This window comes from Chenopodium album, chromosome 1 (assembly GCF_948465745.1).
Source record: "Chenopodium album chromosome 1, dcCheAlbu1.1, whole genome shotgun sequence".
Taxonomy (NCBI): domain Eukaryota; kingdom Viridiplantae; phylum Streptophyta; class Magnoliopsida; order Caryophyllales; family Amaranthaceae; genus Chenopodium; species Chenopodium album.
Genome location: NC_137834.1, coordinates 5,288,917 through 5,314,491, shown reverse-complemented (window position 1 = coordinate 5,314,491; position 25,575 = coordinate 5,288,917). Strand labels below are relative to the sequence as shown.

At 33.2% G+C, this 25,575-nt stretch overlaps 2 protein-coding genes and 1 long non-coding RNA gene across 6 annotated transcripts; 2 read left to right on the top strand and 1 right to left on the bottom strand.

The window, feature by feature from the left end:
• Positions 1-10,837: 10,837 nt before the first annotated feature.
• LOC145640935 (4-diphosphocytidyl-2-C-methyl-D-erythritol kinase, chloroplastic-like) lies at positions 10,838-15,646 on the bottom strand. Of its 3 annotated transcripts, none has more exons than XR_014115026.1 (13): positions 15,288-15,646; positions 15,116-15,211; positions 14,926-14,994; positions 14,585-14,689; positions 14,441-14,497; positions 14,150-14,350; positions 13,621-13,713; positions 13,422-13,521; positions 12,865-12,964; positions 12,238-12,323; positions 11,987-12,106; positions 11,795-11,849; positions 10,838-11,152 (listed from the first exon to the last, which is right to left on the bottom strand). XR_014115026.1 is itself a non-coding variant. In XM_081692171.1 (12 exons), the coding sequence occupies exons 1-11, from the start codon at positions 15,462-15,464 to the stop codon at positions 11,994-11,996; spliced, it is 1,197 nt and encodes a 398-aa protein (XP_081548297.1). In that variant the 5' UTR covers positions 15,465-15,645; the 3' UTR covers positions 10,838-11,849; positions 11,987-11,993. The 3 variants fall into 3 exon arrangements, 1 of the variants encoding a protein (XP_081548297.1); XR_014115030.1 differs by having other exon boundaries at positions 10,838-11,058; XM_081692171.1 differs by having other exon boundaries at positions 10,838-11,849; positions 15,288-15,645.
• Positions 15,647-18,303: 2,657 nt separating this feature from the next.
• Positions 18,304-21,870, top strand: LOC145640953 (uncharacterized). Of its 2 annotated transcripts, XR_014115035.1 has the most exons (4): positions 18,309-18,424; positions 19,401-19,457; positions 19,585-19,884; positions 21,071-21,870. It is a non-coding gene; the product is annotated as an uncharacterized LOC145640953 (long non-coding RNA). The 2 variants fall into 2 exon arrangements; XR_014115039.1 differs by lacking the exon at positions 19,401-19,457 and having other exon boundaries at positions 18,304-18,424.
• A 1,903-nt stretch (positions 21,871-23,773) lies between these two features.
• Positions 23,774-24,423, top strand: LOC145638900 (uncharacterized). Its single transcript, XM_081689995.1, has 2 exons — positions 23,774-23,856; positions 24,004-24,423. Coding segments are annotated over exons 1-2 (312 nt in total). The 5' UTR covers positions 23,774-23,854; the 3' UTR covers positions 24,314-24,423.
• The last annotated feature ends 1,152 nt before the right edge of the window (positions 24,424-25,575 follow it).

Below are 25,575 nucleotides of genomic sequence, written 5' to 3'. Positions count from 1 at the left end.
TTTTCAATTTCGATTTTATTTTGTTGTTTTATTGGATTTTTTTTACAATTTTATTGATAATTTTTGGTGGTGACGGTGGTTATTGGTGGCCACAGTGGTGATTTTAGGTGGTTGGGGGGGTGTTTTGCTTAGGTTGGGGGGTTCGGCCGAATCGGGCTTGGGTTAGGGTTGTAGATCTAGGTTTGGTTTGGGTGGGTTTGGTTTAGGTGGTCTGGTGCTATGCGATGGTGGTTGGTGGTGGGGGTAGTGGGTGGTGGTGCGGGTTAGGTGGGCTGGTGCTGTGCGGTGGTGGCTAGTGGTGGGGGTAGTGGGTGGTGGTATGGGTTAGGTTGGCTTGTGCTGGGGTTGGTGATGTGCGGTGGTGGCTGGTGGTGGGGGTGGCTTTTTTTTGTTTTTTTTAAGCATTTTCCGACAGATTTTCCGTCGGATGTTTCCGGCGGAATACAGTCCGTCGGAAATTTCCGACGGAATTTTCGTCGGAAAAGTGCGTTTTTCCGACAAAATGTATCCGACAACCAGTTCCGACGGAATTCCGTCGGAAACGGGTTTTCCGACGGAAAACGGGGTGTTTCCGACGGAAAATTTTCATCGTTATTTCACTGTTTTCTAGTAGTGTACCCCTTCGTTTTCGTAATAATTACAACAACATTATTGAACAAAGTTTAGGAAAATTATATGAAATTTTCAAAAATAAAATATATGCAACTGTTGGAAAATTAATCATATAAATTTATAAGCATGTGTAAAATAATAAAAGCAATTATTGGCTTAAGCGATTCAATTGTCCATATGATTTAATAAATTCTCAATATAAGCCATTAATTTGTAATTTGTGGTTGGTGTACCCGGGTGCACCATGCGCATGGTGCACCCAAAAGAACATTTAATATATTTAAAAGAACATGGGTAAAAAATGAACATGTTATTATTTTCTTGCAATTGCAAATCCATCACTCTCTTCTCCTGCAATTTCTCACTCCTCTTTCCCTTCCTATCACTCTCTTTCTTGCTGCCAATTTTCACTCTCCTTTACACCATCGTTTTCATTTTAGAATTTCAATGAATTTGGGTAAATTAAAAATCATTTCCAAAGTACTCATTTTCTCTCTCCATAACTTTTCTCTCTATCTTTTTCTATTTTTCAAAAATATTTCAAAATAGCAAAATTGTTCATCTTCAAAGTGAAACCCAAGAAAAAAATTGAACTTATTTCAACAATTCAACCTTCAAACTTAAACAAATGGTGGATTTAAGTAAAATGTAAGTATAAATTTTGTACACGCAAATTGTTTTTCGTCAATAATTTTAAAGTCAAAGTGTTTAATTTTGTGAATTTGGGGTTTTTTTTTAATAAAAAGAATAATTAAAGCTATAAAGTACAAGTTGTTCAAAAAAGAACAATTAGAGGAGAAAAGAAGAATAGTAATGAATTGAAGCCAACTGGAAGATAACCAAGCAAGGTTAATTTTTCAAACACTAGCTTGTTCTTTTTCAAACACTAGCTTGTTCTTTTTCAAACACTAACATGTTCTTTTTATTCCATGTTCTTTAAAATATGTCTAATGTTCTATTCGGAGGTCATGTTCTTTGTCAAACACAAACATGTTCTTTTGTTGAACACTATTATGCATCTTCTTTTTCAAATACTAGCATGTTCTTTTTCAAACACTGGCTTGTTCTTTTTCAAACACTAACATGTTCTTTTTATTCCATGTTCTTTAAAATATGCCTAATGTTCTTTTTGGAGGCCATTTTCTTTGTCAAACACAAACATGTTCTTGTGTTGAACACTATTATGCATGTTCTTTTTCAAATACTAGCATGTTCTTTTTCAAACACTCGTATGTTCTTTTTTTTTTTTCTCACGTTCTTTAAAATAAGCCTAATGTTCTTTCCGGGTGCACCATGCGCCCGGGTGCACTATACTATTTTCAATTAATTTGTAATATAAGCCATTATTGATATAAGCAATTGAATTATCAACATAAGTGTATGAAAATGTCCATATAAATTACTCCGTATTAAATTATAGAGATAAGTCATTACTTTGTATATGTAAGGTACTAAAATTTTGCTAACCCTAGTGATGTTAGACTCATGATAAATCCGGTCTTAAATAATACTTTCAATTCTCTACCTTATAATATTTTTTGCCAATATGCAAATAATTATCAAGCAGAAAAAAGCTAAGAATGCATAAGTATATATAAATAATAAATATAAAATGACGAGGAGCTTCAAAGAATTTACTTTTTGTACAATATAAAGAAGTCACATCCAAGGCATCTAAAATCTAGGTACTTAATTATTTGAGGAAAAACGCTGATTGTTGGCCTGTTGATGATAACTCAATTGAAGATACACGGATTCATCCAATTTATATTCGAATTTTTACTACCTACAAAACTCAAGGACATACGATAATTAATCATCAAGTCTTTATTGCACACCCGTCATGGTCTTCAATATTAATTATATTGCGCATATACAATTATATATATATTACAGAGTTATAAAAAAAAAAAAAAAAAAAAAAAAAAAAAAAAAAAAAAAAATTATAATGTTTTGGGTGTTTTTGTCCCTCGGGAGAGTTACGGCTTGAAGATTAGTCCGACTGTGCCTGTACCTTCAAAATAACGGAGACTCCGGGTGGTTGGAGCTCCGCCTCCGACAATCAAGTTAGAACGCGTTGGAGAATGTGAAAAAAGTGCGGAAAGTAAAGTGGGATTTTCTCGGATTCCGAGATCAGGTGTTTTCTCTTATGTGGGAGAATGTAGGATAGGTGTAATAAATTATTGAAAATATGTCCCAAAACATGGGAGATATCTCCCTATTTATATGGTCGTTGGGAATGGTGCCCTCTCTTAGGTCATTCTGACCTAGATTTGGTGGGCTACGCCATTTTACGGCGTTCTAGGGAATTGGGCCAATTTTCAAGAAGTATCTAAGACTGACACGTGTCAGCTGGTGAATGACCCAGATGAACCTATCTAAGCTTGACACGTGTCCCTCTCTGATTTGTCCACATATCTAGGGTATTTTTACTCAAAATAGATAATAATTTACTTTGTATGTCTTATTAAACTTTTTTTATAAAATAAAGTCACTAAATTCATCTTTTCATTAAAACATTTTTTCTACGTGGTTGGCAGGTTGGGTATCGATTTGTAGGCAACCCGTGTGGGCAAGAAATTATTTGCGAATAACATTACATAACTTTTAACTTAATAACTAATCATGGCCCAAAAGTAGTGGGATTTAGGAGGTTACATGACTTACATCAATATAATTCTATCTTAAATAAACTAAAAGTAGATAATAGCATCATTTTACAAGAATTTTAAAATAAAAGAATGAAATCTAGTTGGACAACCATTAGCTTGGGAAAAGGTAGATAATATAGAAAATTGTAGGATTTGTATATTAAGCAATTAGCTAGAATATTGGAACTCTATCTAATAAGGCAACTACATTGTATCCATCAAGGGAAAAAAGTATACAAAAGATGGCTTCCTACATTACAGAGTATTATACTACGTATTGGATTTTTGTTGGAGTTGGGTTACATAAGTGGATCGGAATGGCATTATCCAATACAAGCAAGTATATGATACCCGTACCCTTCCATTCCTGAATATTTGATATGTTTTGATTTTTATCATAACTTTGACTATTAATATATTTATTTAATTATGTATTAGTAAAAACTATTAAAACTTGATATTCCGATATTATACCCGGTAAGTATTCACCCTGTAGGCCCCAATACTAAACATTTGACATTTTTTAACTATGGATTGCTTAAAAAAAATAAATAAATAAATAAATAAAAAAATAAAAAAATAAAAAAAAAAAACTTAATATTCTAACATATTATTACATACATTGACCAACATTGTCTTGCTTAAAATATTAACATTGTATTTTTTTTTCTTTAAGAAATATTAACATTGTATTTTACATAATACCAAAAATATATAAAATTATGCTAAAAGTCAAAGCGTCATATTTAGAATGAAGAGAGTACAAATTTAATTTTTTAATAGATTGATCATGTTCAATACTCGGCTCGGCCCCTAAAGGGGCGGGCCGGGGGGAACGGTTGTTTGAAAAGAGAAGGTCACGGCAAGGGGAGTCGTAAGTGTTTTTTTTATTTATCATTATAATAGGTATTAGGTGTGAAGAAGAAGTGTTCGTTATGAACTTGTGATATATGCAGCTGAAGCATCTTATTTTAGGTGTGTTTACAGAGCCACAAGGGCGGGTGATGAAAATGAATCCCAACATCATCTGGAACTGGGAGGAAAGTTCTAACCACTAGAGCTATCATTCACTCTCGATTAGCTTATTAAGCATCCTATCAGACAATATAAATCATCTCCAAGGAGAAAAGGATTAAATATATATGTTATCAAGTGCTAAAAATAATATTCATTTTATTCTAATATAGATTAGTATAATTTGAAACCAATTTTGGCTCTAGCTAGCATTCACTTTAGGCTTTTAGTTTAGTTGATCGATTTTTATTTTGACATGGTATCAAAGCCAACATGATAATAAGATAATAATGAATTTTAAATCTCAATTATTTTCAACAACATGTCGATTATCAAATAAAGTCGAGCTACACTCCCTAAATAAGGTCATTTTTTATGCCTATACGTTGTATGTAGAATAAGACTTGATGCAATAATAACGTAGTTTAAGACCCCTCTCATTGAAAGGGGACACTCCAAAAAGAAATACAGATCACATTATTCTACACAACATAGTGTAGAATTTTTCATAGCAAAATTAGGCAAAATAACACCATAACATAGCCACCAAATGTAGAAAAAAAAAAGTTTATGATTTTTCCATTTATGATCAAATTATATAATTCGAGTATCATCATATCAACGCGGTATTTCTAGCTAGCTAAAAAGGATTGTCTTGAAACAATTCATGTAGTTGTCTCTAAACAAATGCCGGGAATTAGCCTAATTAATCAAAATTGTTAATTAGGCGCAACAAAGCATTTTCTTAAAGCAAGATTCAGAAACAACGGCGGTGCCTTTACAATTAATCTATAATTATTTAAATTAGTGAAAGCTAATTAATTAACAAAGAATAATATTAATTTGTAGCTTGAACTAACATATATTTTACATAAATAAATATGCTTTTAAGGATTCTCTAGAGTATATACATGCTAGATTGTTTTATTTAGCTGATTAAGCTTACAAAAATGTCAAAATCAGTAGGAAAGTTTGTTAATTGTTATAATAAGAATTTGAATAAATAATCTAGAAAATCAAAACGTGTTAAACCAAAAAATTGAACCAAAAAATCACGTATATATATGCCTTACAAGGTCCCTTATTTTTTTCTCATTATTCCATCATTCTTCTAAAAAACTACAATAATCCAATCTTATCACATTAAACTCAAATCTAGGTAACTAAAGATGTCGTCTTCGACAAAGAGGAGTAAGGTGGTTCGTACGGAGAGTATATTAGATGAATATAAGATCTATTTCTCTCATGTATTGTCACCTTTTAAGAAGAAGAAGAAGCAGCCTAATGCTGAGCGTAAGAGCGCGGCGAATGTGCCGCAGCATCAGCAGCATTATGGTGGGAATAGGGTTACTGAATATAGGTATGAAAATGTTGATGATGAAGCTGACAAGTTTATTAGGAAGAAGCAACAGAAATTTGAGCTCAGCCTTTGGAAGTATTAAATAATTGTTCAATCTTGTAGATTGTACGTGGTGTATGTATAATAATGTGACGTATTATTAAATGTAACAATTGTGTACGTATTTTGGACCGACATTTATATTTACTCAAGTATATATTGAAAATAATAAACCTAGCTTTTTTTTTTACCAATAAATTAAACAATTACATGTGATACATGTTAAGATCAATAAGTAGTGCAATATAATCTTCCAAGTTCTTGTCGAAAATTGCTAATTTGTTTATTAAATCCCTCACCTTCCTTCAATTGTTTTCGGCTTCTCCTATAATTAATTGTGTTTATCTAGCTATAGTAAAAATTAGTTTTATCCAAGATGAGTTTAGCGCAAACGTTTAAAGGTCACCCAAAGGTTAAATAAACTACATTCAAATCCATAAAATGCGTGTAAAACCTCATATTCTAAAAGTACTTATATCAGTTTTGCCGCCACAAATATTATCACTATGAGAAGACGGTTGAAAATTGAGGTTACAACTTACAAGCAATGGCGAATTGGCGAGGATGCGAAAATTGAAACTTTTTATATGTCAAAATAGAATATCATTTTAAGTAACCGGCCAACATATTGATCTTGCCTTATTTGAAATTTGATTGTAATATGTAAATGTCATATTGGGCTAAAAAAATTGTTTTAGTCTAATTATTGGGCCTAATGCATTTCCGTTCAATTCAAGGAGCTAGGTATAGGCAAATTTTAAGATGCACCATGGTGCACCTATTTCTAGGTGCACCACGCCTATACTTTTGAACAATTAGTAAAAAAATTTGAACAATTGCAAATTTTGAACATGTTGTAAAAACATCTGAACATCGCAAATTTTGAACATTTAGTTAAAAAATCTGAACAATTGCAATGCATCATGCCTATACTTTTGAACATTTAGTAAAAGAAATCTGAACAATTAAGAATTTTGAACATTTAGTTAAAAAATCTGAACATCACAATTTTGAATATTTAGTAAAAAAATCTGAACAATCGCAATGCACCACGCACTACAAAAAAATGTCCATATAGAAACGGAATTCTAGCGACAGAATTTTATCCGTTTCTAAATTAGAGACGGAATCAAAAAAATCCGTCTCTAAATTAATTTAGAGACGGAATTTAAAAATCCGTTTCTAATTTAGAAACGGAATTAAAAATTTCGTCGCTAAATTAGCAACAGAATTGAAAATTCGTCTCTGAATTAGAAACGGATTTTTTTTCCGTTGCTAAATTAGCAACGGATTTTTTTTCCGTTGATGAATCTAGCAACGGATTTTTTTCCGTTGCTAAATTTAGAGACGGATTTTTTTTCCGTTGCTAAGTTAGCAACGGATTTTTTTTTTCCGTTGCTAAGTTAGAGACGGAATTTTTTTTCCGTTGCTAATATGAGCAACGGATTTTTTATTCCGTCTCTAGATAATTTTTTAAACTAATTATTTAAAATATTACATTAGAGACGAATTATGTAAGTTAAATTCATCTCTAAACTAGAAACGGATTTTCAAATCCGTCTCTAATTTAGAAACGGATTTTCAAATCCGTCTCTAATTTAGAAACGGAATTTCAAATCCGTTTCTAAATTAGAGACGGATTTGAAAATCCGTTTCTAAATTAGAGACGGATTTTAAATTCCGTTTCTAAACTAGAGATGGATTTTAAATTCCGTCTCTAATATTTCTTTCAGTTATTATCAATTATGTGCGTAAAAGTAAACAAATAATATTTGGTATAGTTGGTAAGAGTATCAATATTTGACATTGAGGTCACGGGTCCGACTCCTACTAACAGTAATATTGCAATTTGAGATTCAAGGAGCGTTACATGCTAAAGCTAGCGACAGATTTATTTTAAATCCAGCGACAGATTTTTTTTTCCGTCTCTAAATTCATTTAGCGACAAGGTTTTTACCAACGGAGTGATTCCGTTGATAAATCCGTAGCTAGCTATGTCCAGGGACGGATTTTTAGCAATTAGCAACGGATTTCACCTGTTGCTAAGAGGCCAAATTTTTGTAGTGACGCCTATAATTTTGAACTTTTAGTAAAAAAATATGAACAATAAATTTTTTTGAACATTAGTAAAAAAATCTGAACAATCGCAAATTTTGAATTATTACGAGTCAGACAAATTTTGAACTGACTCGTAATAATTCAATAGTTTTGTAACATAAACTAAACATTTAATGTATACAAAATGAATATTTATTGATAAAATATGAACATAAAAATTGCATGTTTATGTTCAATTTTTGTGATGTGTTCATATTCTTTATACTAAATGTTCATTTTTTGTAAAATGTTCAATTTTTTTTTTTACTAAATGTTTAAAAGTATAGTTGTGGTGCACCTATTTCTAGGTGCACCATGGTGCACCTATTTCTAGGTGCACCATGGTGCACATAATACTAATTGGTATAGGTGCACCATGGTGCACATAATATTTTAAGATGCACCATGGTGCACCTAGTCTTTTTTTTTTTTTTTTTTTTTTTTTTTGAAGGAATATTGTAACCTAGTCTAATTATGTACTTCGTAATTTTTATTCACTGAGATCAACATGAGTCCATCTCGCCTGCCTGTGGAAGCTAATGCATAGTGTTAATAAGGGAGCTACGTAAATTTGCTTGTGTTCTTGTTCGTTGTTTTTCACTTTAGCTCTTACATAATTGAAGTACTTTATGAGTACATATTGATTATTCTAACTAAAGTTGCAATACATGGATAGTAGATGTAAGAGCTATATTGATCATATAGAAAGAAAATTGATGAAAATGAGACACTTCTCTCTCAAGATGCATAAATAAAAGCTCTCACAGAAACATTTAATAATTTGCAATGAAATTTCGATTCTTATTTGAATTGAATAGATCTCACGAACAAGTTAATTACATAGAGTGTCATAAAACAAGAAATCAATTTACAGCTTAAAGTGTTTACCTAATCTAGGAAACCTATAGCCAATCCCTCATAATATGCAATCTAGATATTACTATCATAAAAGAATGAAAACTGGAAACTAGGATAGTGGTGTTCTTAAATACATATCATTCTAATGAACATCATTGTACAATAATAACACTCTTATTCGATAATCACGAATGTAGAATTATTATGATCAAACTTCTTTCGCTTCTGTTGAATAAAAACCTCGGCTTCACAATTAACGTCCCCTTCACATTTCATAATATCACCATGTTTGATTGCATTCTCCACCTTACTACGGTCATTTACTGACTTCTTTCGGTGGCTAATCTTGTAAGGCGGCGACAATATGTAAGAGAAGTAACTCTCACGTTCATCTAGGCTACGAATGTTACTATTGTTGTTGTTATTATGGTTGGATTTCGGCTGCTTCATCTACACTCGCTCTCACTCGATCAGTTAATATATAACTTCACGTTTTTTTCAATCTTTTTTTGTTTTACCTTCTTTGTGTTTGATTTGCTCGAGTTTTTGTCACGAGGTTAAACAAGATAAATGGCTCTATACATATGCAAGCAATTGAATTTACGTGTGTTCTTTACATTGATGAATGATAGAAGAGAATCTGATACTCTTTGATTGCTTTTACGTTGGCATTGAAAATAGAGGCGCAGTTAGTTGAAATTCAACCTAAGAAGCTTGAAAGTTGAAAGAATTTCTTAAAGGAGAAGTAATACATAATTGTAGGTATAACGACTTTATTCCTTGTTTGAATTTTCCCATGCAATGTTACAAGCGATCTTGAGAATTTTGGATATTCGGTTCAAGTTAAAACTAAGTTTTCAAAACTTTGTTATGATAATATCATAAAGAAACGAGAATATCCCAAAAATTTTACACTCATACATCACAAATTATTAAAACGTACTATGTAGAAAAAAAAAAAAAAAAAAAAAAAAAAAAAAAAAAACTTGATTAATCCACCGGATAGATTATCAACCAATTGCGCGCACAAATAATCAAAGATGAAACTTATAGTAGACGAAAAAATAATTTTACTTTTGCTTAACTGAAATTATTTTTACCAAAGTGAAATTAGTTTTGCTGAACTGAAATTATTTTTACTGATTTTCTATTATATTCCTTTTTTAAGTTTACTGAATTTTGCTAAAATGAAATTATTTTTACTGATTTTCTACTATATTCCTTTTTTAAGTTTACTGATTTTTGCTAAAATGAAATTATTTTTACTGAATTGAAATTATTTTTGCTGAATTGAAATTATTTTTACTGAATATTATTTTTATAAGGTAAAGTGAACGGCGCCTTAGATAGGATAACCTATAAAGAATTACCTTTTAGGTGTTCACATGATAACCTTCTAGTTTTGTGATCCTGGTTCATTATATTACTAACAGTCCAAAACATTAATTAATCAAAAATATAATTTCATTTCTTCATCCGACTAACCTATCTTCTTTTGCTTTTATTATGGAGGGAAATGGTTACTAAATTTTCCTAGCTAGGGGTGGAACAATGGCAAAGGATGATACATTAATTCGCCCATCCTTCCCCCTCAGTCAATCTAATATATATATATAAAGGGGAGTTTTTTCCCGAGTTTTTAGAGAGCCACTTAGGATCTAATTTTTTTAGAGCGCCACATAGTATTATAAATTTTTGTTGTAGCCAATCAAATAAGAGATTATTATATTTCTTTTATAATTAAATAATTCAAATGCCACGTAAGCAAAATTGACGAATACAATTTTTAAGTTTAAACTAATTAAATATTATATATTATCTTTTGATATTAGGAATTTTATCTAAATATATAACAAATTTTAGCACATTAATACAAAAAAAAAAAATTAAAAAAAATCAAACAAACCGTGCATCGCACGGGCTTCATCTAGTCCCATATAATTTAGACCCGAAATCGGCGAGTATATTGAAAGATTGACAAACATTCAAATAATTCAGCTGGTGCACAAAAGTTTATCAAGTTGATCTAAAAGAGAAGCCAAAAATATTCCTAATACAAAAAAAAAAAAAAAAAGTATATCAATAGGACAATAAGTTTGAGTTGAAGATTTTTCTAGTATAATAAACCAATTCTTGAAAATTTTCTAGGACAAGGTCTGTGTCACAGATCCACAGATGCATTCAGCATACACATGCTATAAAGCCGGAAAGGAATAAGATTCGTTAACATCATATTAAAAATAAAGAGATGTCAAGAGAAGAACACGACGAATTCTAATCTGGTGAGCAGAGTCGTCTATAGATAACTCCGTATATAACTAGAAGTCTGTGACTCAAAACTACATCTACAACAATATCATCAATTCATAAGCTACCAAAATGAGTACCTTGAATGAAACTGATGCTTATTTCTCGCACCTATTTTCCCTGCCAAAGAAGCACAAAGATGAGCCTCCTACTGATGCGAGTAGAGGGTGGAGAAATGGGAACGTCAAATATGGAGATGACATCAATGCTGAAGCTGAACAGTTCATTCAGAGAAATCATAATGGTGCACGAAAGAAGCAAGAAGAAGATGTTGATAGTGAAGCTGAGGAATTTATTAACCACGAGCACCTCAAGTTTGCACTCAGCAAACGGATGCCCTCCAGCATTGGATGATGGGAGAATTCCCAGCATTCAACGGCAAGTAGCATGCATGATAACTGCATAATAATGCCTGCCATACTCTTTTTTTTCCTTCTTTCTTTTTTTCATTTTTGAGAGATTAATCTTTCGCCACCTTAACACACTTGTTTGTCTCACTTTCTCTATTTGCCATGAAGTTTTGTACTTTTCTTGTTTAATTGTGTTATTCATCATCAGATCGAGTCTCAAGGATATTTCTAAAGCTCATAGCATATGATTTTGCATATTATCACCTTATGTTCTACGCAACATAAAGGTAAAAGAATAAACAAATTTCAAAATTATAAGAGAAATTACATGTTTCTCTCCCTCTAAGAGGTACAGTTCATGACTTTATGGTAACAAAAATAACTGATGTGTGACCTGGGAGAACAAATGTTACAGAGAGAAGTTTTTGTTGAAGTATACTAACCATCAATCAAGAGTAAAGGATAGGTTTGCTCTATACAATGAAAAATATTTTCTGAAAGTTCACCTCGAAATTCACTGAAGCAGCGAGAGCCATGTCGCAGGCCAGCATTTCTCAGCAGCTAAAAACAAAAATACAAATTTATTCGAAACATAGAAAAGGTAGAATCTCAACTTTAAAGAATTTCTTTACACATCTCTATCTAAACTATGGACATTAACAACAAATAGGGGGCAAATAAAATCATTTGGAAATTACCATCATGTTACTGTGAAATTCCATCACTAAGTGGCCGGGAAAATTCAGCAACAGAGCCGGTAGAGCTACTTGAAGGTTCTGAATACCATTGGTTCTCTTCTCGAGTGATGAAGGTAGCCTCTGCACATACAATGTACTACATATGTCAGCTTGCAGGGAATAAAATGTAGTCCAGATTCAAAAATCAGGCCGTAGAGCACAAAGAGTCAAAGACGCAGGTAAATCTCCATTTGAGACTGCATAAATCATACCAGATAAGAAGACATCCTTGTATGCTTCATCATCGTAGAGAAACTGTGGTGGATCAGGAGAACCAATCCCAACAATGGTGCTTCCACTGCATTGAGCATAATGCAAATGAACAATTATGGCAGCACCATAATGAATATATAAATGCATAATGTAGAAGATCCTTTAAGTCGATGCAGTCAGCAAGGAATGAAAATTAAAAAAAATTTAAAAAAAAATTAAAAAAAAATCAATGAGCCAAATCCAATTGTCCAAGGGGAAATGTATGGTCTTTTTTCTTTTAATCTCACTTCAAATTTCATTTTGCTACATAAACTAATATACAAGCTTTGAACAAAAGAGCTGTAGTATACTTCGTATAGGACTATCAGTTCATAATTAAATGTAGTGTACGAGAAACCTAGTGTCTGGAAAGACATTGTAATTGTATGTCATGCACAAAAGACATTACTGAATAAGCAAGCATGTTGGCATTCACTCAAAATGGTGATACAGGGGTTTGGGGTGTAATGGCTCAGCACGATATTCATTTAGATACTGAGTACAAAATGACGTTAACTTGTTCAAAGCCTTGAGAAAAGATAATAGCAGATACAGAGAACTATAGCATACATGCACTGGAATCTCACCTTCCAGACATAAAAACAGCATCATATTGTCCACGGCTGGCTGCAATTATGCGTTGTTTCAATCTTCGCAGAGTTGGAAGAACTTCAAATGCAGGAGGCTCTGAAAACAATATTATTAGAAATTCATCCACGAGATTTATTGAGCTAATAAAATGTTGTTATATCCAATATACGCTCCAAGCAAAAATAGAACATGAACAATCAAGACCAGGATTGGAATAATAGAACTACAGTTAGCTTTATGTAATTCACGGACAGGATGACTATATTATACAAAACATCACCCAAATCTAGTCTGACTTCAATCTGTTAAGTGTTACACCAATCCAATCCAAAATCAAAAAGTTATGATCAGTTCTTAGGAGGAAAAGTTCTAAAAATATAACCATCCCCAGGTTAGCAGTTACAAGAAAGGGCCATTCTCACTACTATGTTTCTATATGCTGTCTTAGTACTCAGACTTTGCAGAAATGACAAGATTACACAATATCTCAGACATTGGGATCCAATTAACTGTTATAAGGGGCAGAGAAGATTAATTTTAACATCATACCTACCCAAATCATTGATGCATACATCTTGAGAGATTCCTTCTTTCGATATTTTCTCCAATAAAGATAAAGGATCAACCTTGCTAGTTTGACCCAAACGAAGGCTCTGTGGCAATAGAATAAACTATTAAATATACACATTATAAGGAAGCCAAAGATCTTATTGCATATACAGCATTCTGCAGGAGTTATGGAATATGCATACCTTGTAAACTTGGGCAGTGGAGCATGCTTCTTGGGGCTTTATAAGGACCATTGGAGTATCCAAAGGCATGGGTGGCGGGATATTTTTAACTTCCTAAATAATAGAAGAAGATTCATCAGCAGGAAACTATGGACTAATCTATTACTGTCCAAAATTGTACTAAAGCAGCATTTTCAAATAGATACTTTGTATATTTTAGAGATAAAGTCACTTTGCTTTCTTTAAGAGAGGACATGACTACAGCATAATTAAGACAAAAATTATTAATATTTAGCCAACATCTAAATTTTTGAAATGCAACAAAGATCTAGATATGCTCCAATATTTCAAACTTCCAGAAAATTATCAAACAACAGCTTTGTACAAAAGCCAGTCCAGCTTCCTCAGTCCCTCCTGTAGTGAAGGTATATAGTTTTCTTTATTCATAGGTTTGTTTTATCATCAGTTTAGAATTAGACAGTCCAATGAACATTTATTACCACCTTTCAAAACAATAAATTGGCACTAAAACTTGAATTGCGTGAAATACCTCGCCCCTTCCAGTACAATATGCAGCTCCACGGGAGAAGAAAAAAGGAATACCAGAACCTATTTCACTTGACCATTCTTGAAGTTCTTTTTCTGTTGCAATACCACCACTAAATTGATTCGCTGCCCAAAGTGCAGTAGCAGCATTGCTACTTCCTCCTCCAAGCCCGGCTCCTGTAGGAACCTTCTTATCAAGATGAATCTGTTAATCAAGATTCAAATTAACAAATGTTGATACAATATCTAAAATTAATTGTCTGAATTCATTACTCAAGAAAATCACTTCAAATACCCAAAAATACTTGTCACTGCCTGTCTTCTGCCGATACAAGTTTAGAGCCTTAATTATCTGAAGATGAAAGTTTAAACTTCAGTCCTTGCAACACAATTGCATAGCACAATTCATCAAATAGTCACTATATACTGCAGTAATTACCAGGTTTTTATCATCAAGGGGAACTCCAGCCACATTTGTTGATAAACTATCCTTGGTCCTTGAAGGTGACAAAGAGAATTTTATTTTATCCCCCAAACTTATCACCTAAATCAAACATACATAAACAAATATGCATTATCCTTCTAACAATCTATATTTTTGCTTAGCAAAGTTTACCAAGACCTTGGGGCATTACGGCACCCAAGACTTGGGATCGAATCTCATCAACAACATAACATCACTGTCTTTGCTGCTCTATATATCTTTGTGTTATCAACAAAATACAAATAATTAATCATAATTTTTTTTTCCCAAAAAACGCCAAAATTGATAGAACATACATGAAATAGAGACGCCAAATCATGATATCCATCCTCCCTTTTTCCAGTTATCCTCAAAAACACATTCACCTGTAATTCATTTCATTTCATTTCAAAAAGTACCAAATTACAATTAAACTTGCAATCAAAACAAAATTAATTAAATTAATTAGAATTAAATTAAATTATTACTCCGGAGCAAATGTCACACCTTACAAGGTGAGAAAAGAGTGAGCCTAGAAAGACCAGCTTCCTTATCCACTTCATCTGCTAATTTATTCAATCTTTCTTCTGGGTCATACACTATCTACCAGAAAAAATTAATACATAAACAAAAATGGGGAAAAATTCATTCAATAATTTCAATTGAAATTAGTGGTTACCTCTAATTGTCTTCTATCCCCAGATGACATGGTTTTGAAAGATGGGTACTTTCGAAGATTATGTTTCTGGTTAATAGAAGGAAACCCTTGAATTTTGAAAGCAGAAAAATCATTTCTTTTGGTTGAATTGAAGGAATTGTAGAGAATTGAACTGTGAAGAAGATGAACTGAAGCCATTTTTGTTCACTGTTAGCAGAAGCAAAGGGGCTTTAGCTTCTACACTCAGTTCATCGTTGATGCCACCAATTTTGCCAATGAAGCGTTTCTTTTCCTTAGCTGTACAAAGTTTGGCCCCGCCAACTATTTATTCGCCGGGCGCAGCTTGCAATAATGTGACTCAATGGTATTATTCGATTATCCAATGATACCATGAGTAATCTAAATTCAGGATTTATCATGTATAGATATAATTACTTATTAACCCTCAGTTTATTGTTAGTATGTTGGATATGAGGTTATTGCTTAGGAATGTCTCTATGCTCGTTTTCAAATGTGCCACGAGCATAATGAGTTGACTCACCCAAAGTAATTCTCGTGATTGATTAGGTGAAACGAGAAAGATGGATTGTTATTAGGGGTGTCAATTCGGTTAAACAGTTCGGGTTTGGGTTGGGTTTATCAGTTTCGGGTTATAACGGGTCGGTTTATAACGGATTGAAATAATAAGCGGGTCGGTTTGGGTAGGTTTTGAAAAATTATCAGGTCAGTTCGGTTTGGTTTTTTTAATTGCAGTTTCTATTCGGATCGGGTCCTTATCGGGTCGGGTTCTAGTCGGTTCGGGTCATAATCAATTTGGGTTGAACTGGGTCGGTTTGAAAACGGGTTTAGCCCATTTAATGTGGGTTTCGGTTAAAAACAGTTCGGGTCTTAATCAGGACGGGTCGTAATTGGTTCGGGTCATAATCAGTTTGGGTTTAACTGGGTCGGTTCGAAAATGGGTTTCGGTTCAAAATAGATCGGGTGAAATCGGGTCCAACCATTATTGTTTCGGTTATAATCGGTTTAGATTGAACTTGGTTGGTTTGAAAACGAGTTTACCCAATTTGAAACGGGTTTCTAATCAAAATCATATCGGGTTAAAATTGAGTCGGATGATTATCGAGTCGAATTAGTCAGATAATGGGTAGGAACGAGTCATGTTATAATCAAGTCAAGTCATAAATAAGTTGGGTTTATCGAATAGTGGGTTGAAACAGATTAGATCATAAACATATTGGGTAACAGGTTGTAAATGACTCAGTCATAACGGGTTACGGGTTTTAAACGGTTTGGTCATAACAGGCTACGGGTCGTAAACGGTTCGGTCACAACGGGTTACGGATTATAACCGGTTCGGTCACAACGGGTTACAGGTTGGAACGATTTAGGTTTATCGGATTTTTATCGGGTTTTAACGGTTTTCGGTTTAAAACGGGTCGGGTTACTATCGGGTTTAAACGTAATCGGTTTGGGTTGCTTTCAGTTTCGGGTTGTAACGGTTTGGCTTGATAACGGGTCGGGTTAGTAACGGTTTGCACACATTCGGTTTAGTTCAGTTTCGGTTTGGAAAAAATTGGGTCGGGTCAGTTTTCGATTTCCAAAAAACGGGTTTTAAACAGTTCAGTTCCTTTTCGGATCGGTTCGAAACAGTCGGATTTAACGGTTCGGGTCAGAAACTGACAGCTCTAATTGTTATCCATCGAAAAAATTGGTAGGAATTCTCGAAGAATCCAAGATTGTCAAATCGATACGTTTATTATTTTGACCAATTTACCGTTAATATAAAAATTATTAGAAAGGGTACTAGCACAGTCCCACATGACATGTCATATGGGCAAGGCCATTCTTGGACTTTGTCACCTCCGTGCAAGAAAATCAGACATGAGCTTGGCATGGCATATTTTTTTTAACACATGACATGACAACCTACTTTTGCCGGTGTCAACTAACACGACACATGACCCTACACGACTATCAGATTGTGCTCAGTTTTAACTAGAATAATCACAATTATTTCCCAAAATTTAAAGTATTAAAAGTATCATTGATTCGATTGACCCTAAACCAAACATTTGGTTCATGACCTTATGGCTATGTGATCTCAACATATACAGCTAGAAATGATCAGTTCCAAAAACAATTCAAAGTCGAAACTATCCAGCTCAAAACTAACCCTAAAAGTGTGTTCTATTTAACTGATTTTTACTTATTTGAACTTATTAACCCTTATTAGAACTTATTTTAGATATAAATTAAACTTGGTAGCCCTGATTAACCCTTATCACAACTTATCTGAACTTCTTTTTCCTGAACTTATCTAACTTATTAACCCTGAAATAAGTTAAAATAAGGTGAACAGAACAAAGCCTAATGACTATTTCAACAATTCTAACATCTTTAGTTACGGAAAAAAAGTTTATTTTTATTAGGAAAATTTACAAATTGGAGCCATTTAAAGTTTGTATTTTGCAAATTGCAGCCATTTAAAAAAAAAATTGCAAATTGCAGCCTAAAAGTTCATATAAATTGTAAATTGCAGCCCGATTTAACTTTTTCATTGGTTTACAAGTTGAAAAATATTCGAATAAGGTTTTAGGGGCCATTTTAGCCCTTAAGGACCCGAATTGAACTCGGAATTAGCAAAAAAATAACGTAAGTATCTCGTTTTGCGTAACAAAAATGTATCGATTTATGGAAAACTGTAAATATGAGACATTTACGTTATTTTTTTGCTAATTCCGAGCTCAATTTGGGTCCATAAGAACTAACATGACCCCTAAAACCTTAACCAAATATTTTTCAACATGTAAACCGATAAAAAAATTAAATCCGGCTGCAATTTACAATTTATACGAACTTTTGGGCTGCAATTTGCAAAATATGAACTTTAAATAGCTGCAATTTGCAAAATATGAACTTTAAATAGCTGCAATTTGCAAAATATGAATTTTAAATTGCTACAATTTGCAAATTTTCCTTTTTATTACAAGAGACATAAATATAAAATAGTGTAAAAAACTAACCCATCAAACTAACCGATTTATCGGCACTCTTAGCGGGCGAAAAAAAAAGAACTAACCCATCAAACGCCACTCGTTTCGCATTCGACTATTCCCACCACCAGAAGAGGCACTTGAAATGGGGCAAAATCTTTGATTGTAAGCGTCTAAAACCCTAATTCAGTTCTATTGTTCCATTTGAATCTCTAGTATCTGCTTAATTCGTTGCTTTTCCATACAAATAATAGAAATTAATCATCATCCAGTAATAGAATTCAATCCTTCATTTTCTCTTCCATAATCGAATTATTTGTCTGATAATTCTTTTCCCGATTTAAATACTTCAGAAAAGATAATTTCTTCTCATGTTTTTTTGGTAATTAGAGGATGATTTTGGTTTTAATTAGCTTAGCTTAAGAGATTAAACAAATACTCGTAATTGCTTGTTACCAGGATATGAATTGGCCTCATTAAAAGGCCCTTTAACAATTTTAATATTGTAATGTCTTTTTCCGGACATCCTAGCATAGTATCGGTCACTAATGTAGTAACGTATCATTTTTTTTGAATTGGAATGTGTCATTCAAAAATCATCTTTGGAGTTTTCTGTCCCGGTTAGAGCCAAGAAAGCTTTCACTTAAAAGGAACACCTGAATCTCATTAAGCTTCCAAAGAAGGGTTACTTTGACTACTTTATCTAAATTGTTCATCTGCAGTTGGAAAAACTGCAGATTTGTAGCATTGGATAGAGAAGTAGGAATGGGACCTGAAAATTGGTTAAGGGCTGCAGTCAGGTCATTTAGGTTTGGAAGAGTGGTGAAAAGTTCTGTAGGAAGATGTCCCTGGAGTTGATTACTCCTAAATCCATTAGTGTAATGGAGGAAATATTGAAATTTGAGGGAGGGCCGAGGGACAGTTTCAGACTAGTGGTTAACACCGAGTCCCAAAAAAGTAAGTTGTTTAAGTTGGCCGAGAGGATCAGGGATTTACGTACTAAATTGGTTTCTTCTACTGAGAGAGTGCTTAGTGAAGACAAATTTCCAAGAGAGACTGGGATTCAAAAATTTAATTAATAATGAGGTGAATTCCTTATTTTGTATCTTATGAGCTTTCTAATTAGATTGTTGATGCTCAGTGATAAAATCTGAAGCATCGATGGGGATCCTAACTCATTTGGTAGCTCTCCTTCCAGGTTATTATTGGTTAAACTTAATGCTAATTTCACCACTTAAAGAATTATTGTACCGGTATAATATTTGCATTCTTTGCAAATAGCTGATCTTCGAAGGGATTTGATGCCTGAAGCTATTGTTTTTCAGGTCTAGTATCTTCAAAAGGCTCAAATTTCCGATATGTGGTGATATGGAGCCTGCTAATTGCAAGGAATTGAATTTGAATTCAGTGACTCTTTGATGGCATTGGCTACAAGTAACACCGTGCCACTTGCAGAAATTGACAGTATTAGTCCAAGAGCTCATAATTTGTGATGGGTCAGCTGTTATTTTTTTCTTGAAATCAAGCATAGCCAGTTGATCGGTCTCATTTCTGCTTGTTCGGCATGATATTAAGGTGACAAGGGATGTGTAGGTGATATAATATACAATGAAGGATGTCCACAGGTATGGAGCACCCATACCTAAAGTTATAGGATATTGCATGCAACCTAGGTACTAAATGTAATTAGGAGGATTATACTGTTCTCAGCTGTCTGGGTTCCTGGAATACCCTTTATCTTATTTTGTTTTCAAATAGGAAACAGAGGTTATTTGTGATGGAACAGACTGATATAGGGAAAAACAGAGAATAAAGGAAGTAGAGCGAGATTTAGAAAAATAAGAAGCTAAATAGAATTGTATAAACAATGCTATCAATTCATCACTAAGAGAGTACAAATCAAGGCCAAAAGAAGATAGAGACACACAATTTCTTGAATACATGCTCTTTCCCATATCCCCTTATTTATACTACTGTACCCTTGACATGATTCACGTATCTGTCAAAACCCTCACAATTCACTGATGTGCCCTCAATCTTCTTTAAGGCACAGACTGTAAACCCTTCTAACAGTCTCTTGCTGATGTCACCTTCAATTCTCTTTTGGACCTCTTGCTTAGGTTTGCCGATTGGATGGCTTGTGATGCATTGCAGTATTACAAGAAGCAAGAAGTTCATTTTTGAAAGCCACGAAACTTTCTGCCTGATGTTAACCATGGTTCCATGTGTCTTCTTATGTGGCATTGCTAGACAGCGCGTGGAAAAGTTAATTTGTATCTCGGAAGTTGGAAGTGTCAAATGGGTAAACCGGATATTAGTAGTTTCAAACTTGGGATAACACTGTCTTAATTCTCTAGGTCTGGTCTGCACAAGTTTTACATTATTATGTGGTTGATTAATTGTCTGGCTAAATCTCTTACACATATTTTAAGGCCTATGTGATGTGTTGCATTCCCATTTACAAGGTGAGATCACTGTTATGCCTTTGGCAGGTTTACACGCGGAGAAAATAACCTTGCTATATAACAGTGACATTTTTGGGCCATTGGCATGAAAGCATCATAGTACTGTAGGTCCGTAGCCATATTTTTGATAACCAAAACATTCTTAAGAAAAGCTAGTTGAACATTCTTAATGTAGCAAGCACTTATAGCTATTCACCTTTATTGTTGCACACTTACAATCTTCAGGTTTTATAGGCACAAAATCCGTTGTCTTTTGTAAATATTACCTTGTTGGAGTTAATTACACTATAGGATACATTGAAGATATTCCTGGAGTTCATCTCTAATATGCTGAAGTTTCGTATAGGTGAGTATGAAGATCAAGACTGTTATTGGTTCACGCATATATTGGTTCAAGGCCATTCCAAGAAGATCAAGACTGTTATTGGTTCAAAAGAACAAGATTAATCAGTTGGCAACTAGGCACCCATCAAACTATTTGCCTTGGCTGATAAATATGCTAGAAGTAGATGGACAGATATCCATGAGAGACAGGGTTGCCTCTTGTTGGAATGGCCTTGGCTCAACTAAAGAAAGTGAAGCTTTGACATGCTCCTTAACTCCTTGCAAATTATTACTACCAGACTAATGTTCTAACCTTCTAAAGTGTCTGCAGTTAAGCAATTTTTGAAATGCAGCAAGGCCTTGAACCATTTTCTCTCATCGCGTATGTTTTAGAATAAATCAGGATTTGGTAAGGTACTAAAATCAGTTGTGGTTCTTATGAGGTTCTGGGAGGCAAGTCTCACAAGTTACAAGTGAACACGAATAGATTGAGAGTAGATGATGTTCTATCGGAGTATATTCTGATTTTGATGTGTCGATATCATCAGATTTCTCACCATGCTGCAGATAGGTCTTTTGCAAACACAAGCTCATCACTTGAAGCTTCTGAACTTTACCATTCATTGCATGATTTCTAGACTGTTTTGGCCATTATCATTCCAATTAGAATTGTTTATAATTATTGGTCTTACATTAGCTAGATTGATCAAACTCCTATAATGTATGTTTGGTTCATGCATAGTATCTGACAGCAACTAGTGCTAGGCGTGCTTGATCTTGGCTCTAAAAGTTCACTCTGACATCAGATAGAAGATATGGCAATATTGGAACAACTTAGAATAACTTACAAAGAACTGTGTCTTACACTCTTGCATCAGGTCTTTATTTTTTATTTTTCTGATTAGCCACTTGTGATTTAATACTTCAATCAATTTGAGTATGTTAACATCTTATTTGAATAATGGAACTAGTCATGATTCTTTGGTCATCACAAATCATTAACGAATGTACGAGAAACTATAAGTGCATAACATTCATTGGATATTTCAATCCAATATTTTAAAAATGTCACTCTTAATTTGGAATATGGATCCAACACGTCCTGAAAAGTACCCCTTAAATGACCGAATTGCCCCAATAACTGACTCATAGTCCAATTATTGTTTCCTTGAGAGCACTCCTATTACCTCTGTTTTATATTATTTACAACAATTAGACATTTTTTACTCACATTTTATATTAAATCATTACAAATAATATGAAATTGAGGTAATATTATTTTCTATGTCTTTGCTTCCATCTAATTAATCAAAGAAAAGTTGCAAACTATTAAGATTTTTTTTATTTTTATTTTTGGGCACACGCATTAATAAAGGTTGTGTTTGAGGAAAAGCTTAAAACTAAAGCTGATTATGTTAGCTGATTTTAACTAGCATATTGTATTAACTGATTTGACTAACTTATTTTATTAGCTGATTGTATGTAAAAGTGTTTGGTAAATAGTTGATTGTTTAAAACTGATTATTATGTAAAATGATCAATAAGTTAATTTTGGGGTAGGTAATTCATATAAGATTTTAAATTAAATGGGTTTATAATAAGTAGTCAATAAGCTAATGTTGGTCAAATGAGCTAATTTTGCTCAAATAAGCCTGTTACCAAGCACAGTCAAAATCTTGTTTCATATAGTTGATTCTATCTTATTTCTAAGGGTCTGTTCTCATTGACTGAACTCAGTTGAGCTGAACTGAACTGAATTTATTAGAGCTGAACTAAACTGAATTTATTAAAGCTGAACTGAAATGAATATTTTATAAAAGAAGGAAATTAGTAGCTGAATTGAACCAAACTGAACTTTTAACAGTGAATTGAACTAAACTGAAAATAAACGTACCAGAACAAGCCCTACAGCTTTAGTTAATTGTTGTTGTTCTTGTTTGTGCACACTCACGCATGTTAATGATATGCATGTCGGCATATGTGGTTGACTTAGACCTATAATATGTAACAATCTTCCTCGGGATAATGTTTCTTGGAGGCTAGATCTGCACCATTTAGGTACAGATTAGTGGGGATCTCCTTGTTACTTATAGAAAATGAATATTGAAAGAGTGTTTTTTTAATTTTCTCCCTCAAATAAAGGATGGGCCCCCCTATTTATTTGATTTAGAAAAAAAAAATGTTACTTAAGAGTTCTTAATCTCCCTGTTTTTGCAACAAAATTCAATACCTAAAAGTCCTTTCATACCTACAAATGTAAACCCACTTTTTTCTTCAATTTTTATTATGTATGCTTGTTGACCCTCACATCTAAACTTCACTTTGTTAAATAAATTTACTTTTATAGGTAATGAAAGTGACCAAAAATGGTTGTTAATTACAAGTCATTAACATAAGTTGTGTGCAGCTCATCTTCTAGTAAGATCTTTAAACACTTTCGTATTGGATGAAGTTAACCAACAAAGTGAGATTGATTGTAGTTAATTCAACTCAATAATGATAATCCAATAGTGATTAGTGATGTACCCTGCAGGAAACCTTTCCTATTAACATTCTTGTGTACGCAATGCAAAGAGTTATCGGCTTATCGTGTCGTGACAGCTCGAGTTAAAACTCTTACACTTCCTGTTATTCCTTGGAGAATCATATAGGCAAAGTAAAGCTTTATTCTTTACCTTTTTTGCAAAAGGAAGCATAATTTAGGTTTCATTAACATGACCTATAATATTATTGTACATGAAGTTTCTGAAGTTCTGCCTAATAATGTTGAACAGAATATTGAATTGAACTGCAAAATTATAAACCAATGTATAAATACAAATCCACATATATGATTATATGTTAGTTATGTACTTATGTGTGAATGTTTTGTGTATGGAAGTATATATATTTGTGAAATATGACTATATTAAATGAGTATGACATATACTTCTCTAATTTGTTGTCTCCTCCTAGGAATGTTAATGGTGCGAAATCTGCATTCAACAACAATGGCAACAAGTTTGTAAAGAGTTTTACTTGTCCTGTGAAATACGAGGGAGATACGTCAGATATTGATGTCGAAGCAGAGGAATTCATCAAACAGAAGCTGAAGCAGCTTATGATCGACGACGAATATGATATTAAAACCAAAGGGTTTACTGACCAAGAGGATGTTGCTATTGCTAACAAGGGAGAAGATGAAGTCTATGTAGATGTCAAAGCAGAGGAATTTATCAAGAAAAAGAAATCAGAACTCAGGAAGGTCTTCATGAATGCAGGGTAAATGATTGCACATATTCAAGCTTTCATTTGTTTTATTTTTGTTGTGTGCCTGGTTCATATAAGATTTCCATGTTGTTGTGTGTTCCTCCTTCGAACATAGTACTATTGATATACGGAAGTATATGCATGAATATTTCGCTAATGCGATGTTACCTACTGTACTTTGAGGTCACAAATTCGACTCTTTCCTTAGCATTGGAAGAGAATATAGGATCTCGGAAATGAGATAGTTCTAATACATTACCATCCAAAAGGAAAAACAAAATCTTGTATCTATTGCAAGGAAATAGTACACCATTTTTTTTTACTTGTTTTAAGATATATTGGCTTCTATGGCATAGACATGATCTTATGTTGTTGTGCTTGCATTTTTATCATGAAATGACATTAATCAATTTCATGATTATATTGCTAAAAAAGCTTAATATGGTTTAGTTCTTAGTATTATTAGTTAAAACAAAGGAAGCATTTTCCTATATTGTAGACAAAATATTAGCACATGGAAAGAATTACTCCGTACATTTCATCTACCCCTTTCCATGCTCAGTCACGTACTTATCATTGCTTTATTCAGGGCATGGAAAAGGGTGAAGAACCCTTCCAACATTTTTCACTGATACATTAGCTTATGAGTAGAGTGTGTTAAGTTTAGCTTAAAATCTCAAGAACCATATAATAAAACACTTTACATGCATGGATTCATGACTCTCAAGTCCATGCATGTGACGATTTTTACACATCGGGTTTTCCGTTGTACAGATAAAATATCAACTGATGTAGTGAGAAGATCACAGCACAAAAACCCTAATTTCTTATAAGGTCACTTAGATGGTGCCACAAGGGCTAGCTACTTTATAATATCAATAACAAAATACATTACAAATGTACAATAGCAATATGTAATATGTAACACAACAAAAATGTCATTTTAGCACACTTTATAAGACCCAGGAAATTATATTTTCTGGATACACATTACACATTCATAGAAGAAAGGCAGGACCAGTGGACCACAACATAAAAGTAATAAATTAGTAAGAAATACAGAGTAAAACATTTTAACCTATAGTTTTTATATTATTTTGTGTAAGGGCTGAGTCTTATAAAATAAAATAAAAGATAGAAATTGAAAATAGGTCCACTAAATAGAGATGGCACCAATGATTGATGTTGCCAAGAATAGGAAGCCTTCACATGTGTTTAGCCAATAATAACTGTCACATGATAAGAGTAGAAGAAGAAAGAAGAAAGATGATAAATTAA

Coding starts and splice junctions, on each gene's coding strand:
- LOC145640935 (XM_081692171.1), bottom strand. CDS start 15,464: ATGGCTTCAGTTCATCTTCTTCACAGTTCAATTCTCTACAATTCCTTC. Junction 15,212..15,287: donor GGGATAGAAGACAATTAGAG/GTAACCACTAAT, acceptor TTTTTCTGGTAG/ATAGTGTATGACCCAGAAGA. Junction 14,995..15,115: donor CTCTTTTCTCACCTTGTAAG/GTGTGACATTTG, acceptor AATGAATTACAG/GTGAATGTGTTTTTGAGGAT.